General features: G+C 45.7%; 1 protein-coding gene and 1 long non-coding RNA gene across 2 annotated transcripts in view; one reads left to right on the top strand and one right to left on the bottom strand.

Annotated features, from left to right (window-relative positions):
- LOC126514195 (uncharacterized) overlaps nt 1-2,605 on the top strand; it is a 5,055-nt gene extending 2,450 nt beyond the window's left edge. The window contains exons 2-3 of the long non-coding RNA XR_007595520.1: nt 1,103-1,151; nt 1,855-2,605. This is a non-coding gene — a long non-coding RNA (uncharacterized lncRNA). The remainder of the gene's footprint in view (nt 1-1,102; nt 1,152-1,854) is intronic.
- Nucleotides 1-19,054, bottom strand: part of Niban1 (niban apoptosis regulator 1) — a 153,443-nt gene that overhangs the window by 62,401 nt on the left and 71,988 nt on the right. The window contains exon 5 of the mRNA XM_050162924.1: nt 16,998-17,162. Coding sequence (XP_050018881.1) covers nt 16,998-17,162 — 165 coding nt within the window. The remainder of the gene's footprint in view (nt 1-16,997; nt 17,163-19,054) is intronic.

Below are 19,054 nucleotides of genomic sequence, written 5' to 3' on the forward strand. Positions count from 1 at the left end.
AGGGAAGGGAAGGGAAGGGAAGGGAAGGGAAGGGAAGGGAAGGGAAGGGAAGGGAAGGGAAGGGAAGGGAAGGGAAGGGAAGGGAAGGGAAGGGAAGGCAGGTAGGTAGGTAGGTAGGTCAGCCTTCATATTTACTATGCTTTGTGTGCTACAATACAGTTTATCAGAAAGGCACAAGTACCACTCTCCCTGCCACTGTGCATTTTTTCCCTTTCATTAAAAATCATTCTATGTGTATCATGTGTATCTGTGTCTTGCCTGCATGGATGCCTGAGTACCACATGTATGCTCGGCATCAGCAGATGTCAGAACAGGATACCGGATGCCTTGGAACTGGAGTTATAGACAGTTGTAAACCGCCATGTGAATGCCAGGATTGAAACTCTAGAAGAGCAAGCTCTCTCAACAGCTGGGTCATCTCTCCAGCCCCACGACTGTGTATCCTTAAGGTAGCATTAGAAAGCAAGTGTCCGTCTATCAGTGGCCAGGGGTGGAGTTGCAGCTCTAAGCTATCACCGGCCCTCAGCAGCCCAGAGAGCTCCCTTAGTCATTTAGGATCTCAGTTCCGGTGAAAGAGCATCCTTGACTTTGATACACAAAAGAACTTCAGGACGTGCCAGTAGGAAGCAAGAATTAGAGTTAGAATTAGAGATAGAAAGACCCAGGGAACGAATGGAGCATAGCAGAGTTCCAATTAAGTGTCTGAACCTTAGCCATAGTTACCATTTTGGTGGCTTAAATAACATCACAGAGGGTTACTAAGAAACCTTTTCTCTCTGTGAAAGTGAGATTAAAGGGTAGCTCCGGAGGTGCCTTGGATGGGACCAGTATGTATGAAACCAGGAGCCACCAGGATTATACAAGAGTTAAAAAGGGAGATTTCTGGTGAGATCCAAGGCAATTGTGGGTTTATAGCTGGAAGGAGGGAAAGCCTTAAGTGGCTGTTGATAACTGTGTTAGAATTCTTGACTATCAATGGCAGAGATTCCAACCAGATTTCTAGGCGAGGGAGTCCCTTCCCTTCCCAGGTCCCTAAGGTTTACTGGCTTTTGATCCTGCCTTGCTTCTGCATAAATGCAATTCCCTATCATTCTGTTCACAGATTCCGGAGCACCTGCAGGTACTCTACCATTCAAAGAGAAGAGAAAATGGTAAGATTTACCTGGCCTTTTCTTGCAAAAAGTCAACATGAGAGCATGCCCAACACATTTTCCCAAACCACCTACCATCTTTCTTTACTTTTCTGATGCTATTAGAAACACCGATTAAAACCCACTTGGAGGGGGCATTTGGCTTACAAGTTCCGTCTTTGAGGGAACCGAAGACAGGAACCCGGAGGCAGAGTCCATAGAAGAACACAGGCTTACTTCCCCTGGTTTGCTCAGCTATCTTATATAGCAGTAAGCTTACCTGCCCAGGAATGACACTGCCTATCATGCCTAAGCCCTCATACATCAATTAGCAATCAATAAAATACTCCCACAGATATGCCCACAGGCCAACCTGATAGAGGCAATTCCTCAATTGGCTAGCCTCCTCTCTAGGTGTGTGGAGGTGCCAACAGCAGCCAACACACCTAGACTCAGCTTGAGACCTCAAGACCTCTCCTTGTTCATCTCTAAAGTCCCCACCACCACCTCTCTCTGCTGCACCCTACCAAGTTCAACAACAGCCATTGTGACATGGGGTAAAAAACTGATAGACTAACATGCGTGGTCTCCCTCCTCCCTCTCATCCTCCTGCCAGTGAGTGCTCCGTCTCTCACCGGGTTCTGTCAGTTTAAGAGCACCTGCTTCCTCTGAGGAGTGACAGGGACTTCCTATTTAGTGACACAATCTCTTCTCTTCTCCACAGGGTCCCTGCAGGTGTTAGTAGCTGACGTGTCCAGTACTGTCTGCTTTCTTTATGGAGGCTTTGAACCTGGAGATCAGCTCTTTCCCTGAACCATCGCTCAACCGTGTCTTTCCCCAGAACAACTGATATTATGCTCTTGAGTGAACGCAGAGTATGAGGTCTGTTCTTGTTTTCATCTGGCGCATTGAGGGCCAACCCAAGGCTTCACCACTGGTGTTCAGGAAGCGCTATTCCTTGAAGATGTGTGTGACAGAAGACACCAAGGGCTTTAACTAAGTTCAGATTTGGGTGTCTCCATTTTAAACAGTGGCTCTGCTTTCTACTTTTATTAAATAAAATTCCAGGAAGCAAGCAAGTGCATCAGTAATTTTAGAATCCAGCTTGCCTATGATCATAAGGGACTTTCAGCCTTTGGAGCAGAGCAAAGGGATCCTTCTAACTGACATGATATTTGAAGACTCTTCCCTTCATAAATCATTGCTAAACCAAAATATTCTCAGTCCTCTCATCTCCGAACCTGGTTTACAGACCTCACAGAATTCAATCTTGTCCACACAAATTCTAGAAAATAACACAGCCTGCATCCGGGTGTCAGTGAGCTTAACTCTAATAGCTTGTGGTACTTACTGATGGTCTCAGTTTCCACGAGACTCATTTTGTCTCTGAAATAGAAGCTGAACTTGTTTCTGTACAGCACTGTCAAGAAGACTGAGTGTGTTCCGCACCCAGTACATCAGTGAGCGTTAGTGATTGGCTGTTTCTATCCTTATTTGGCGGGTGAGGGAAGGGCTTGGTCCTGTCTCAAGATGATGGGACAGACTTAACTGACTTCCCAAGAGAAGCCTTACCCTCTCTGAGGAACAGATGGGAAGTGAGGTGGGGGGAAGGTGGGGAGGCAGGAAGAGAGGGGAGAGGGTGAACCGTAATTGGTTTGATAAATAAATAAATAAAATTTAAAAAATTAAAAACGGGTAGAGGAAAAATGCAAACATCCCGTTCTGAGCTCTTGAACATGTCTTGAGCAGAGAGGAGTCGGCGCTTCCGAGCCAAACACGCATGCTTGCGTGATGAATACAGCATTTGGTGGCTCTGCCATCTCAAGCTCTCTCACCTGCCTCGACTTCAGCTCCTACACGACAGTGAGTCTGTCTCAGGAAGGGACTCGCTGTGGACAGGGGTTGTCCCATCACACACGCTCAGGAAAGAGTAACAAACGTTGACGAGTACGCTGCCACTAATTAGGTCATCATGCATATGGCAAGCCATGAGGTACAAACCACTTCATTTCCGTTTTATTCCTTCAGGAAGTGCAGAGAAGCAGGTAGCCGTTTAGGGTATGTGTCATTGCAGTCTATGAACCGGTGTGATTACACCTCCGAATACGGCAGAACTAGTGGAAGCTGTTATTTTCCCTGCTATCGTTCCAGCAAAGCTCTCAGGACAGTCTGAGGTCACTTCGGTGCGAGGATGAAAGCCTGCCCACGTGGAGAAATGTCTGGTGTCTTTTGTTGCTGGCGATGTCATTTATTCTGAACCAACAGCAGTGACGATCACCAGTGTGACTGTCGAGAATTATATGGCATCCGATGTGTAAGCAACAAGAATTTCTTTAATGTAAGGAAGGAACATTCCATGTGGTACAGCCAAAGAACTAATTTAACTAAAGGAATTTAAAGGATGGCACAATGCAACGTGCTTCACTCCCCCTGCCCAATCTTAGAAATCACCTTAACTTAGGTGGGCTCTCACGAGGTAACCAAGTAAGAATGCAGAAATACTGTTTTATGTAAAACAGAAGTCTAGACTGCAGGGCTGACAGGTGATGAGGAGCATGAGAAAAAGCTACAAGGCAATGTACCCTTGGGAAGGTCGGGGGTAGGATGGACGGGTCACTGTGTAGACAGTCAAGCGAGAACTCTGTCTCCCGAGAGCACGCGCTGGTTAGCGAAGGAAGCAGACCTCTGGCCCATAACTGGTGTGACTTCACCAGGTTAAGAGCACTTGCTACCCTTCCAGGAGATCTCCGTTTGGTTCCCAGCACCCATGGCAGGCTGCTCACAATTGTCCTCATCTCAAGCTTCAAGATAGCTCCTGGCCTCTGCAGGAACCCACATGCAACCTACATATAGCACATACACACACATGCATGCACACACCTTCACATGTAAATCATCTTTAAAAACAGACTCCTGAGGAAATCACATAGATCCTAAGGCCTTCGGAAAGTTAAAGAAATCCAAAGTGAGTCACTGGCCTAAGATTTAGCTCCAAAGGGAGAAGAAAGCAAAGAGTAGTGAGAATAGCAAGTCAGATGATGAGAAATACACTTTCAAGATTATAATGCGTGACAATCCATTTAACACAATTGTGAGCCCCTATTATATGTATTTCCACTTCAAATATGCTCCCTTCCTTTCAGTTATGAGGTTTATATTTCCAGAGACATCTTCATTAGTCCATAGGCTGGCAAAGGGAACAGTACATTCTTCATTTTAAACCACAAGTGTGAAACTAGAAACAAGAAGAGAAACGAGACAAGTGCTTCGGCACTGCTGGGGATCTCCCTCAACTTCCTTAGAGCCAAACACAACGGCACAAATCGACCACACTATCAGAGAGCCAGTGACACTCATAACCACCCTTGGCAGTTCACCTTAGGAAACTTTTAGCTCATGAAGCATCTGCAGAAGAAAGAACAGAAGTTTCACACTTCTTCCAGACAACCAGAAGTCAATCTGTCTGTTCGTAGGCATTTGTCAGCCCCTGAATCATCAACAATTATCCTCCTTGCAGAGATCAAAAAAGGACAAGGCAGTGATCAACACGTTCTCTGGAACTAAACCACTCAGGCTTGGCCATGCATTGCCATGAAATGGGATGGAATGGGCTTAAATGACATGCCTATTTCATGTTCCTTTCATTCCACTTCTTCAGCGCCAGGAGAAAACAATTTCCATAAATTCCCCACTATTGACAGAATGGGCTCCACAGACGCCGCTTTGTCTATTGGTCATGACCTTATTTCTGTTTTGTCCCCAGAATCTAAGACAATGGTCTAGACTCGATACAACCTTTCTAAAAGTTCTTTTGTTCCAACCTTTGCCTCTCCTGTAACTTGAAGGGCACATCTGCACCATGCCAGTGGGACACTGGTAATGGCCAGGGCAGTGAACGGGCAGTGTGTGCTCATCTGATTCCCTAGAGGAGCTGAGGAGGCAGAGATGTTCACATGAAAGAAGAGATTTTAGTTCTTCTCCAGCTGGTATGACAGAGACCACGCCCTAATCTCCAGCAGGAAAGGAAGTTGACAGGGAGGTTGGCCTGGTAAGGTGTCAAAGTGGCTATTAAGATATGGCTTCTCTCCAACTCTGCTCCCTTTTCTACGCTCCATAAAATAGGAGTGTCTCATTGACTGCTAGATGTGGGGTGAGCTCAAGTGTGACTGTTGGTTTCCTGAAGAAATCACTAAAACACAAAATCAGGTCAAGGCAGGTTACCTCAGGAGTGGCCAAGCATCTATTTAACAAGTCAGCACTCAGCAGGCTGAGGCAGGCAGATTAGAGATCCAAGGATAGCCTGAACATCAAAATGAGTTAGACGGCAACCTGAACTATGTGAGATCCTGTCTTAGGCAAAAAGTCCAGTTAACAGAAAAAAGTTCTGACAGGAAAACAAAGTAAAGGACACCTGTTAACATTTGTTCTCAACCTGTGGTCCTCAACCGCTTTGGGAGTCCAGTGACACTTTCATAGGGGTCACCTAAGGCCATTGGAAAACACAGATATTTACATTATGATTCACAGCAAGTAGCAAAATTACAGTTATGAAGCTGCAACAAAAATAATTTTATGGTTGGGGGTCACCACACTATGTGGAATTATATGAAAAGGCCACAGCATTGGGAAGGCTGAGAACCACTGATTTAAAACACAGAGAACTCGAAATACATGAACACTATGAGTTTCTCAACCCCCATGCCTGCAATACATCCCACAACGTTATTCTCAGCTCTATATTTACACAAGCCGAGCGAAGTCTGCCATTGGAGAACAGTTTGATGGCATGCAGCTGACCACAGAAGCACCCTTTTGGGTTAAGGCACAACTTCAGGGTTCAAAGTGAAGACTTCAGCGTGTCAACTGCCACCCGAGTTTCAACAGATGTCCAGCAATTCGCAGCTCAGTATGAAATGACTAACCTCAAATCACCAGGCCCCGAGCAGGAATTGGATTAGATTTTTTCTTAAAGAGCAGCTAGTCGCCGGGCAGTGGTGGCGCACGCCTTTAATCCCAGCACTCGGGAAACAGAGGCAGGTGGATCTCTGTGAGTTCGAGGCCAGCCTGGTCTACAAGAGCTAGTTCCAAGACAGGAACCAAAAAGCTACGGAGAAACCCTGTCTCGAAAAATCCAAAAAAAAAAAAAAAAAAAAAAAAAGAGCAGCTAGTCAAATACCGGTTTAGAAAAGGTGCTTACCAAGAACCTGGTGAGGAAGACTGGCCACCCAAACCACAGCTCCGTCCTCTGAGGGATTAAGAGTTTATTCCCGAGACAAATAAGAGCAACTGAGACTGGGGTCCAGGTTGACCCAACGAGCGTGTTCCAACATGGAAACGGTTCCACCAGGCTTTCAACGTCATAGTCAATGAATCTTTAAGTGTCCTGGTGGCCAAATGTCAGCTTGGCGGGCTAAAGCAAATTGGAGACGCTTGTACAGCAAGTTTCAAATGCTACCCCACGCCACCATTGGTTTTCAGATGGAGGAAGCTAGTGGCCTATAAATACATTCCAAAAGGCTCTCCATGACAGTCACAGGGTCGTTAACCTAGACTCAAAGGTGGACAACAAATGGCCACAAAGGCGCTAGAGACAGGCTCTGCAACATTGGACTCTCTATGGATTTTAATCAGTCCTGGAAAACTTTAGGCAGAGGTGTGGCTTTTTCTCTGGAAGCTTCAATTCACAGGAGCATACGCTCTAGCTTCAAACTGCCTGGGTTTAAAACTTTGTGTTAAACCAGCTGTGGGAATGGCTGCTGCAGCGACCTCATCTATACAGCAAGAAGGACGCAAGTAACAGCAGCCCCCACCTCACAGCCAGGCATTGAGGGTCAATAGAGTGGTTTCTCAAGCACAGCACCTTAGGCCAGAAGGTGACTTTATCTGAAAACAAAGTCCTTTTAGACATACTTAGTTAAGATGATGTCATTCCAGAATAGGCTAGGCCTCTGATATCTGGTGTGACCAGTGTTTTCAAAATGGAAATTCTGGGTCAGCAAGATGGCTCAGTAGGTAAAGGTACTTGTCAAAGACCCGAGTTCCATCCCCAGGACCCACACGGAAGGAGCGCACCAACTAATACTGTCTTCTGACCTCCACAGCACACACACACAAATTCATAAATAGATATATAATAAATGTAAGTGTCAAAGGCGAAGGACGGGGCCATTCAGACACAGACACAGCCATGAACAGAAACACAGACGACGCAGGGGAAATGCTGTGTGAAGACAAAGATGGGTCTCAGGGTAGCGCCTGAGTGCCAAGGAGAGAAGCCTGCAGTGGGTCCCCTCTCACTGTCCTCAGAGGAAATGGCCCTGCCTGCATTGTGATTTAGCCTTCCAGCCTCTAAAACTAGAGACACATTGCTAGTGCCGAAGTCACCCAGCCAAAGCGACCCTGGGACACTACCACAGAAGCCCGAGTGCTTGGAGCTATTTGAAAGAGTTACCAGTGCCTAAGGAAATTCACAGCTGAGATGTTCTTCAACAACTCTAAAATACCCCAAACAAAAGAGACAGGCTGGCCTCAAACTTGCCAGGAAACAGAGGCAGGCCTTGAACTCTGGATCGTCCTGCCTCTATCCTCTTAAGTGCCAGGATTACAGACATGTCTCCACACCCAGTTGAGAAAATGTTTTTGAAATAAATAGAATTATTCCCAGGACAACAATTAAGCGGACAGCAAGCATTTCAGCCTCAGTGATGGAAGCTGGATGCCCGCAGAGGGCAGACTTCAGTGTGACGACAGAGAAACAATGGTTGCCCCCAGAATCTCCCCCTGCTATAGTCCTAAAATAATTTACAGATATAATCCCTGTCTTAAAATCTGCCCTTAGGACAAGCTTCCGGAGGGACTCACGAAGCCCCAGCCCTGGCTGAGAGGGAGTTTCTGGGGTTGGATGGAAGATGATCACTGGTAGACTGGGCACAGAACTGTGGATGGCCTCGTGCCCATGTGGACAGCACTAATCGAGCTCAGTGGGCTAAAATAAATAAATAAAGACAAGAAGTTGGGAGGGAGATATGTTGGGGGGAACCCTGGGAGAAGGTGAAGGGTAGAAGGAGGAGGACACCATCAAGACACAGCACAGATATGTAAGGACTTGACAAAGAAGAGCCTTGAGTTAAGATGCACTGATGCGCTAGGTCCACCAAACACTAAACATACGAATAGCTCCAGCCTTACCTAAACTGCCTCCTATTACTAAAAGGGGGAAGAAAAGCAGGGACATTCCCTAATTATCTTTAGGGAGACCGGCTAGCTCAGGATTCAGCCCAGTGCCTCATGCATGCTAGGCGAGTGCTCCACCACTAAGCAACAAGCCCAGCCCTCCAATCCATTTTATAAAGCCTGACCTTACATTAACCGACAGGAAACATACATGCCAAATACACTCGCCAACACAGATGAGCAGACTCCTTAAGATATCAGTAAACAAAATAAAAATCAAATTCCTATAAACAAGCAACCCACGGAAAGTACTCACAGTGGCACTCTGAGAAACAAATGCTGGAAACAGCCCAGGTCCCTGTCCACAGCCAACTGAGTCTTAGAAATGACAGCATGCTAATACAATGGAATAGATTTAGCGCTGGAAGTCAGTGGCTTACAATTACAGGCAATAACGCGTGAGGCACTGGGACAGAATACTAATAAAAAGAAACCGTGGGAGGGGTGTGGTCAGAGTCCATGCGGACAGTTTGAAGGCACACTGGACGGTCACTCAGACGTGGTAAGTCACAAAGAAGAGCACACAAGCATCCAGGTTGGCGTCCCTCAGAGGACGGGTGATGAAGGACAGGGAGAAGCCTCAGGGGGTAGTAAGGCTCATTACACCTGCTAAATGCCGTAGCATTCTTTCATATTTACTCAGTGTTTAGCTTAAGAACCCCAAAACAACTAATAGAATGAGCCACAGTTCCTGATGGGGCTCTTTTCTCTCCTCCTCCAAATCTATCCACAGCATGGGATGAGGGACACACAGCTCAGCGTTCTACACCCCACCAGAATTTCCTCCAAATTCTTCTAAGTGATTATTTTTTTTTGAGTTTTTTGAGACAGGGTTTCTCTGTGGAACAGTCCTAGTGTGCCAAACAGAACCCTTTCATGATGCTGTCTGCCACATCACCTATTAAAGCAGCCATCACATGGTCTCGCTCACTACTGTGTTTTGAACTTAACACATCCTAACTACAAGATAAAAAAAAAAAAAGCTTAAAATCTACTCAAATTACCCCACAGGCAGTTTTATAGTGATTTTGGAATATTCCCAACCTCAACAATACAAATTTTAAATTTTTGCATAAATTAACTCTTCAATCAATTCTTTGCTTAATTGCTTACATTATTAATCTAATTGAAAACTCTTAACTAGTAGAACTGCATCATATTTAGTGCCGAAATATGATGTTCAGAAGAAGGGGGGAAGGGAGTGGGTGTTGGTGTTACTGAAACACCAGTGTTTGACAAGAAGTATTCAAATGTAGTTCCCTGGCAACAAGGCTTTAGGCACCAAGAAACTTAAGACTGCTTTGGGATAACAACCCAAATGCCTGAAAGGCATGAGTTCTATTATTCCAGCCTCTGGGGAAGGCCCTTCTTCCGCTTCCAGCTCTTACATTGCTTTGAGAACACTAAGTAATTTAAATAGAACCAAAAGCGTAAGTATTATAAAGTCATATTTCACACCAATGACATCTATAGTGTTCCAGCCCGGGTACTCAAATACAGAAGAAAAATTTAAATTGTATAAAATCATATACATTTGCATTTTAGCTATAAAAAATTAACTAGCATACAACCTATACTATCAAATACTTTATATTCCAGGTTTATCTAAGTTAAACGATCTGGTCATTTTTACCCAGAGGACAGAATAGTTAGGCCAGCTTAGATAGTATCACTAACTAAGAAACCCAGGGATCCCAGGTCTCTGAAGACATTAGATGATAGCTCCAGATCTATTTCACTGTAGACCATGGCAAGAGATCATGAAAGTAGTTTAAGAGTCGTGTTTCAAAATGTCCAAAAGATGGCTTGCTTTTTTGTAATGTTGAGAGTCAGTAACTAGATATAAAGGCCCAGGAGTCAAAGCGCCGGGTCCTCGTCCACTGACAGACATTGACCCTACTTAAGCTTTATCCTAAGTAAACGCTAAGGCATGGAATAGGAAACCACAAAGTTCTTTCCCAAGTCTGGGGTCTTCTAAATAACCAGAAAGGCCCAGAAAAGGACAAGCGATGACTTCAGAGGAGACCTCACACCCACAGAGGGAGAAGGGGAACATCTGCTGGTTTAGAGTATTGACCATGTCGCACGATAAACACAGGCAGACTCCAGAAGTGGTTTGCACAAAGAGAATGAGTCTCCGGGGTTTTCTTTAAGATCGTCCCTTCTAAAACAAGAAACTGGCGTCTCATTTGTAGAAAACAGTAGCTACCGAGCACTTTGTTCCCAGCTCATAAAAGGTGTGTGCTTAAAAAAAAAAAAAAGGTGTGTGCTTGTGTATTTGGGGGTTCGCAGCTATGTGGTTGCATGTGCTCATGTATATACATGCATGTGGAGGCTGGGGGTGGACAGTGGGTGTCTTCTCGCACCACTTTCCCACTTCAGTTTTTGAGATAAGGCCTCTTGCTTAGAGGTTTTCTATGCATTACAAGAAAAGGAAGACATTTCTGTAATTTCAACAAGGAAAAGCACTCAGAGAACTGTTTATAAAAATTGTGTCTCTTGTATTTTGCTTATCTCCCAATATGGTTCATTTGCTGCACATTGGCCAGAAAATGGTTAGGCATAAGATAGAATTTCCCAACTCTTAGATCTGTTTGTCCATACACATGGGTGCCACAAATTCAAAAGTATGTCCTCATATATTACATAATAAAAATCGCTCAGTATTTTCAGTGAGAATTGATTGGCGCCCACACCAGACAGTCCCTTGAGGAATAAACTTCCTTTGTAGGGATGACTAGACTGCGTGTTGATATTAAGTTGATGAAAAGGAACCTGAGATCTGCGGCAGAACATAAAGCATTGTGTGGAAATAAACGCGCTAAGAGGATGGGCTGCATCTCATTTGAATTGTAAAATCCTCTTCTGTTCTGAAATCCAATTTAACTCAGCAACGTGTATTGAACACCTAACAATGCGAAGTGTCTAAATCCAACCTAATCAAAGTGTTTGCCTTCACATGGGAGTTCTGGAGAAGCGCTCCAGGCACACAGCACTGTCAGAGGAACCCATTCTAAAATGCAATCATTTGGAACATCGCATCCGGCTGCCTCACCCCACCACCAGAGCCCTTGGAGGTTACACGTGTGATTGAATCGCTTTCAGGGTGTCCTTAGTTACATCGCTGTGTTCTCTTAGCCCAAATCCTCCGGGTTCTTCTAGGTGCTCTCAACCTACGATCCTCATGGTTCCCAGATGTTCTACAATCCCCTCTTCCTGAGTGTTCCTAATGATGTAATGAGCACAGACTCTTGTGCAGTGAAGTAGCGGCCATCCTTCAGACTAACACAGCATCCTTCAGGCCAGCAGCACTGTTGAACTGGGCGCCAGCATTTACCTCCACTGCAGAATCACCACTTATGCAATAATGCTGCATAATCTTAATATCTACTCCATGTTCTCTTGTCTCCCAATCCTTTAGGACAAGAACTCTGACTTTATATTGATGAATTCTCTCTCTAATTCGTGCTCTCTGATGAACACTAGGCTGTCGTTGCTCGCCCAAACTTCCTAAGTGGCCTCCTGGCACCACAAAATGCTACTCTCTCCTATCCATGCTTCTTACGCTACAGCCACTGTGACCCCTTAAAGGTAAATGAGGGTCAGGTCCAGTCAGGTCCTTTACCTACTTACAACTCTTAGAAAAAGTTCAATTTCTTAATACGTACTACAAAGCCCCTTTCTAGCCTGGATCTAGCCCATTTCCCTATCTTCCCTTGTCTCCTCTTGCTGAATCTTTGCCTTCCAGCTCACAGAATTCCTTCAGTTCTAATGGTCCATAATCTGTGTTGCTTCCCAGCTCTCAATTATCCCATTCCTCCCTGCAGGAACCCGTTCCCCTGTCCTACATCGCCTGAGCCGGAGAAGCAGGTGCGCACTGATAATGACCATTGTCCACTCAGCCTGGGTTCAGCTCTGTATTTGTGAAGCACAGGACTGAGTCTGGAGAAGAAAGCTGCCTCAGAACATCTTGGCACTATAAGCCCCACTTTGTAGCACCCGACATGGCCAGGGACTGGGAACTACACTGTGAATTCTAAATGGACAGGTGGCGGCAGCTGCTGTACACAGATGTCACGCAATAAAATCAAGATGGAATGTGATGTTCTGTAAAGATTAATCTTGTGAGATCTTCTTCTATCTACTCAAAAAAGAGGAACAAAAGCAAACCAGACATGTGTCCACTGCCCAGTACAGTTGATGCTCCTTAGTGAAAACAGTCTTAGCTACTTCTCTCTCTCTCTCTCTCTCTCTGAAGGATGAAGGAGCATAGATCTCTCCATTTGATCTCATCTATCTTCAGACAACCATACTATATAAAAAGGGTATAGAACCTTTGTCAAGGTTAAAGAAGAAATACATATTCCTCTTAGGTGCAACAGCAGTGTTTCTGGATTCAGAATGGTTATGAATATCTAGAACAATTAGGAGCCAACATTTTTTGAACACGTGGGCTGGGTTATTGTTGACCTGAGCGCTAGGGGATTTATCATAGGAAGTCCACGTGAGCTGGCCAGTGGTGCACCTTTAATCCCAGGAGCCGGGAGGCAGAGGCAGGCAGATTTTTGAGTTTGAGGCCAACCTGGTTTACACAAAAAGTTCCAGGACAGTCAGGGCTACACATAGAAACCCTATCTCAAAAATAAAACAAAATAAAAAATGTAAAAGCCTTTATGGGATTGACAGAGGCTAATTTCAAGTACTCAAACATTTGGACCCAGTTCTCAACAGAAATGTATAGTGGCCTTGGAGCCAATGGCGCAATGACAACAGCAGACTGAGTCCTTTGCTTGCTTGTGGCAGAAGACAACGGTGGCAGCAGCCCCCTACAGCCTCTGGTCCTAGTTACAGCCAGTATCTTATTGCCCTTTCTGAACAACTCTAGCAAATACAGTGAACTGGCAGCCTGAGGAAGCTCCTTAATAGCTTATTCAAGATCACACAATGAATAATAGGTAGATACTTGGGACAGAAAAAGTGATTCAGTAAAAAACAGTGGTACATTGTACCATCAAATACAAGGGGAAAAAACCAGGGGGTGGGGCAAGATGGGAAAACCCCCATGAGCTCATGGGCCTGCAACAACCAAGGGCTGCCCTCTGTAATGCTATGATGTCCTGTGCCCAACTGTCTGCATAAAGGCTCAGTGGGGGAACAGACAGTCTTTGGTTTGAAGACTATGCCACAGACCAGGGAAATATAACTAGACTTCATTGTCTTCGTGCCTTGACAACATCCTAGAGAGCAGAGTCGGGTTCTGAATTGACTGAGATCTTCCATAAATGGTGTCTAAATGCAGGCTACACACCATCCAAAACTCCCCAGAGAAATTCCTATTATGTACAAGGAATGGGGAATGCAGCAAGTCCCTTGACTGGGCAGAACACATTCTCTGTTCAGTGCAGCTTTGTATTTCCTGGGTTCAGTGCCAGCTGTGTGTTCTTACTAGACCAAGACCCCAAACAGAGAAGTTCTAAGTATATTGAAAACTAAGCTAGTTCTGGGAAGACACAGGCATGATAGTAATAAGGGGATCGTTTTTATAAAGGCTCTAGTTAAGAGTCAATATTATGTTACTTGGAGTCGCTGTAGCAAAACAGAGTTACATCTCTTTTTTTTATTAGTCTCTATCGACACACACATTAAAACCAAGAGGTGGGAACTTGCAAGAGGGCTCAGGAGGTAAGGGCACTTGCTGCCAAGATTGATAAAAATGAGTTTGATCCCCAGAACCCATGTGGTAACAGAAAAGAATGAACTCCCAAAAGTTATCAGCTGATCTCCACATGCATGCCATGATACGTGCACATACTTAGACACACATACACTATCCATCCATCATACATACTTACATAATACATACATACATACATACATACATACATACATACATACATACATACATACCAAGAACTGGCTGAGATGTGAGATGTAGCACCAGTGACTGTCACTCTGTAGAACTAATAATCTCAGGGAAACCTCCAAACATGAAAATAAGCACACTATAAAATTAGTTACAGTATGTGGGGGGGGTACTTTTTACTATGACTCAGCTCAAAACTCTCCTGTTCAGAGACCTCCCTGACAAAACAAGCCTTAAATTCTGTACACAGCTGGAGGTATTGCTCAGGACTTGACAAAGTGCTTACTGGGCACATCCACAGAACTCCACGTACACAGGTGCTCGTATCTTAAGGTGGGGTAGCATCGCAACAGACCATCATAAATTGAAAGTTCAACTAATACACCTGGCCGACATCCCAGCTTAGCATAGCCTGCCTTAGACAAGCTCAAATACTCACCTAATCCTACTGTTGAGTAAAACTATCAACTTCAAAGCCTATTTTACAACAAAGTGTAAAAGGCCGTACAATGACTGGTGAGTGTTTTGTCGACTGTTGGACTGTGAAACCACAAAACACAGCATCCAGAGTGCTCTGATGACCCAGTGGAAAGAGAACCCATCAGCATCAGGGCTTACACTGCACAAGCCAACCCTAAAGGATACCATTTGTACTGTGTCAGCATCAGGGAGAGCATCACATTGCATACAGCCAGCCCTGATGGGTATCACTTTTGTACTATGTCAGCATCAGGGGAGAGCATCACACTGCACACAGTCAACCCTGATGGGTACCATGTTTGCACTATGTCAGCATCAGGGAGAGCATCACACTGCACACAGTCAGCCCTGATGGGTACCACTTTTGTACTATGTCAGCATCAGGGAGAGCATCACATTGCATACAGCCAGTACTGATGGGTACCACGTTTGCACTATGTCAGCATCAGGCGAGAGCGTCACACAGCACATAGCCAGCCCTGATGGGTATCACATTTGCACTATTATGATCTGGAAGATCTTTAAGTTACCTCGGGGTTGGAATCATCTGGTCATACTTGCTCATTTGGCAGTGACTTCCAGTTACTCCTGAATATATTAACCTTGCTCACTATCAAATCAGAATTTCCTCCATCCTGTTTGCCCTCAGACTACCAAAGAGAGCAAATGCTTCATGACTCTACGCTTGTACAGGATTGGCACAGACTAAGTCCCTCTGTAACATTTGACTGCCTACCTCTCTAACTGCCAAAGAACACAGTTCAGTTATCTGCAAGCCCGGACAAATCTGCATTCATATTTTAAAAAATGTCAGAAATGACACACTGGAATGAAAAGATCCTGCAAAAAAATTATTTACAGATGAATTCATAAGTAAATCTATACCAAAAATCAAAATAATGCCATCTTTAAAAAGCTGTGCCACTTCGAGTGTGGCCAGTGACATCACTTGGGAGCTTGTTAGCAAAGCAAAACCTACCCCCCACCAATCACATTGAATCAGACTGCATAAGGGTAGAGTCGAAACTCCTGAGTTTTAGTTAAGTTTTAACACATATTTGCTTTTAAGTCATGTATGTGTGTCTGTGTGAAAGTATGTGCACACGTGTGCAGGTGTCCATAGAGGCCAGACAAGGGCATCAGATCTCCCTGGAGGTGGAGTTACAGGCAGCTGCCAGCTCCCCAAAGTGGGTGCTAGGACCTCTAGTCCTTTGTGAGAGAAGCAAACACTCGTTAACCACCAAGCTGTCTCTCCGGCCTTGAATCAGATTCTTTCCCCCAATTCCTACATTCCTTCAAGTTTTAAGAACTGCCTCCGTGGTTAGGGTAAGTCCTCCTAAGGGCTGTGTGCTAAAGACTTGGTCCCCAGCTGTGTGCTTGTGGTAGCATCAAGGGCAGCAATGGCGGGAGGTCCCGAAGATGACTGAGGACCTTCAGCAGATCATGGGATCCCGGCCCCCTCCTCTCTCCTGCTTCCCTCTTGCTGAGATGCGCAGCCTCATCACAGGCCAGAGCAACAGGACGGATGAACCACAGAGAGCAACCTCCAAAACGTAAAACAACATTAGCTTCATCTGTGACAGTGACAGGAAGCTAGCCAACAGCAACACTAATCGAAAATCAAGTCTTAGACTACAATGAACCTCGCCACTGATCTTAACTGAGCAAACATCACACAGAAATAAACGAGGAGAGCAATGAAAAGTGACATAGAGACCAAGGCTTTACCAGGGTTACCTGGAACACTCTTGCTGGCGTGTAATTAAAAAAAACAAGGAAAGCTGGGCACGGTGGTACACGCTCATAATCCCAGTGCTCAAGAGACTGATGCAGGAGGCTAACGGTGAGTTCAAGAACTCATAATCCCAGTGCTCACGAGACTAACCCAGAAGGTTTACGGTGAGTTCAAGACTGGGCTGCATAGTGAGTATTTGAACAGCTAGTATTATAAAGCAAGAGCCCTGTATTCAAAACCAAACAATCCCCCCAAAATGAACAAACAACATAAAAGTGCCAGGGAAAAGGAGTAGGAAGAATTATTCAGTTAACGAATGGCCAGGACAGTGAATAACCAGGAGACAGTCTAGAATAGGCGCCCTACACCTGCCATCACGCTCTGTGCTCTGTTCCACGGAGACTTCGGGCTCCTTGTCTTCCATGCTCACTGCCCATGGCCCCTGCTTTCCTTCCCGAGGGCAACACCCTCTGAGGCTCTAAGAATTATGGTCGCAGATGGCTGACCAAGGCAGTTCAGGAAATGTGGCCGTGAGGGAAGCGCCGGTTGAGCCTACCGTGATTCAGGTGTCTGATGCAGTCATTGAGAAGCGCGCTGAACTTCCGCTGCTCAGCGGCCTCATGGAAACAGAAGTAGCCATGCCTGAGGTAAGGCTGCCACAGGTACACGGGGAAGGCCTTGGGCAGGACGACAAAGGGCTGCGAGTTCTTCTCACTGGAAGCTAGAGAAGCAATGAAAGCAGAGATGGTTTTAAAGCATGAGTACGTGTTTCAGTCTGTAAATACTTATCTCAGTCTGTCAAAAATATCCGGGGCAGCCACAGGCTAGCAAGGTGGTAGGGAAGCAGGGGTTCATCTCCTCTCCATCCCTACTGCCCACACAGTCTGTCTTCTCCCCACAGGTATAGTCCACTCCTCTGCAGAGACAGACAGCCGGCTAACACATCTCCCTCAGTTCCCTTTTGACGGCATCTCCAAAGACCACAGGTGGCGCTCCCTTCTCAGGCGCCTCTGGGGCTCGCCGGCTCCTTGCAGGCTTTGGTTTCCCCAGGTTTCTTCCCGCTCTGTGACAAACACTTGCTGACTGCACAGTCTGATCCTATTCTCACATCAGTCTGCCTCCTGCCGCATCAGCTCCTCAACCCAATGGCTGGAGTCACTAACGCCACCCTGGCCACCAGCCCATGGCTTATCTACTCTGGTCTGTGACTTGTGTTGCTGACAAGAGCCCACTCATTTGGACAACATTCCCTCCCTAGTTGAGTGTGCCTCTCTCCTGGCTCTCAGCATGTCTATCTTTTTTGCACCTACGGCTTCCTCTGCCACCCCTCTAGACCCCTGTCAAGCGTTGGCACTTGTCTAGTTGTATGTCTGGGTCCCCTCTACTTTTGGTCTTTACCCTGCCAAAGGGTGTCCATCCATTCCAAAATTTAACGTTTTCCCCTTATTGCCTTCCTTCTTTCCCATCACGCTCTTTTAGAGGAAAATCATTTCACCCTTCACGGTGGTTCACATGTCGCTTCCTCTGGGGAGCCTCCACTGGCACCTGCCACCTAGACAGAATTATGTGATCGCTACTGTTCTCCTAAAGTATGATCGTGGCCGGTTTCCATGCCTGGCACCCACTGGGGAGGAAGGGTGGGCAGATGAGCCCTGCTCCTTTTTTCTCAGGAGAAGTCCTCTCTGAAGAGTGGCTCCAAGAGTGTGGAGGCCACTTCTGACATATCCCTGTATCCTCAGCCCATAGCAGTTGCAGAACCTAGAAGACATTCAGCTTCATCATGTTGAATGAACAGATACGCTCTGTTGATCTAAAAAAAATTTAGAGGCCCTGAAAAGACAAGACTAGGGGGCCATAGGTCTAGTTCAGTGGTAGAGTAGTTGTCCAATATCAGGGTTCAAGTCTATCAACACTTGAGTGAGAGTGCAAACACATAGAAACACACACATACACACACACGAACACACGCGCACGCACATACACCCACACATATGAACACACATGTGTGCGCGCGCACACACACGAACATGTACACACACACATACAAACATGTACACACACACACACACACTCAAGGGGGGAGACAGAGACAGATTCAGAGAGAGGCCTATTCCCTCACAATCAATTCTGAGAAACCCATGTGAAACTCTGCCTCTCTTCAGAAACCCTAGCCAGCCTAACCCCTGCATCCCTATCACATGACATCACACTTGGTTAAAAGATTCTACTTCTTTCAACAGCCATGGGAACACAGAGAAGGTACAGCATGTTCTGGGAGCACAAATCTCTAGGAAAGGAAGGAAAAGGGGCACCCTCGAAGAGGCTGGAGCATGCTGGGCATACCTAGAAATGGATCAGAGCCATAAGGAGAGCTTGCATAACTAAGTCAGCTACTGGGAAATTCGTAATCCAAGGTAAGAATAGATTTGATTAAGACAAGCACAGGAACCTGGTTCCACTGTCCTGAAATCTGAAGGCTAGGGACAGAATGGCCTGGGAACACAAAGTGCCCAGCACAACACCCAGAGCAGAAGAAGGAATCAATGCATGTGCACACAAACAAATGAACAGTCACACGCAAAAGAGACACCCCCTTCCTTGCAGTTGTGAGCT

This window comes from Alexandromys fortis, unplaced genomic scaffold (assembly GCF_014885135.2).
Source record: "Alexandromys fortis isolate MF-2015 unplaced genomic scaffold, M_Fortis_MF-2015_v1.1 scaffold_126, whole genome shotgun sequence".
NCBI classification, from domain to species: domain Eukaryota; kingdom Metazoa; phylum Chordata; class Mammalia; order Rodentia; family Cricetidae; genus Alexandromys; species Alexandromys fortis.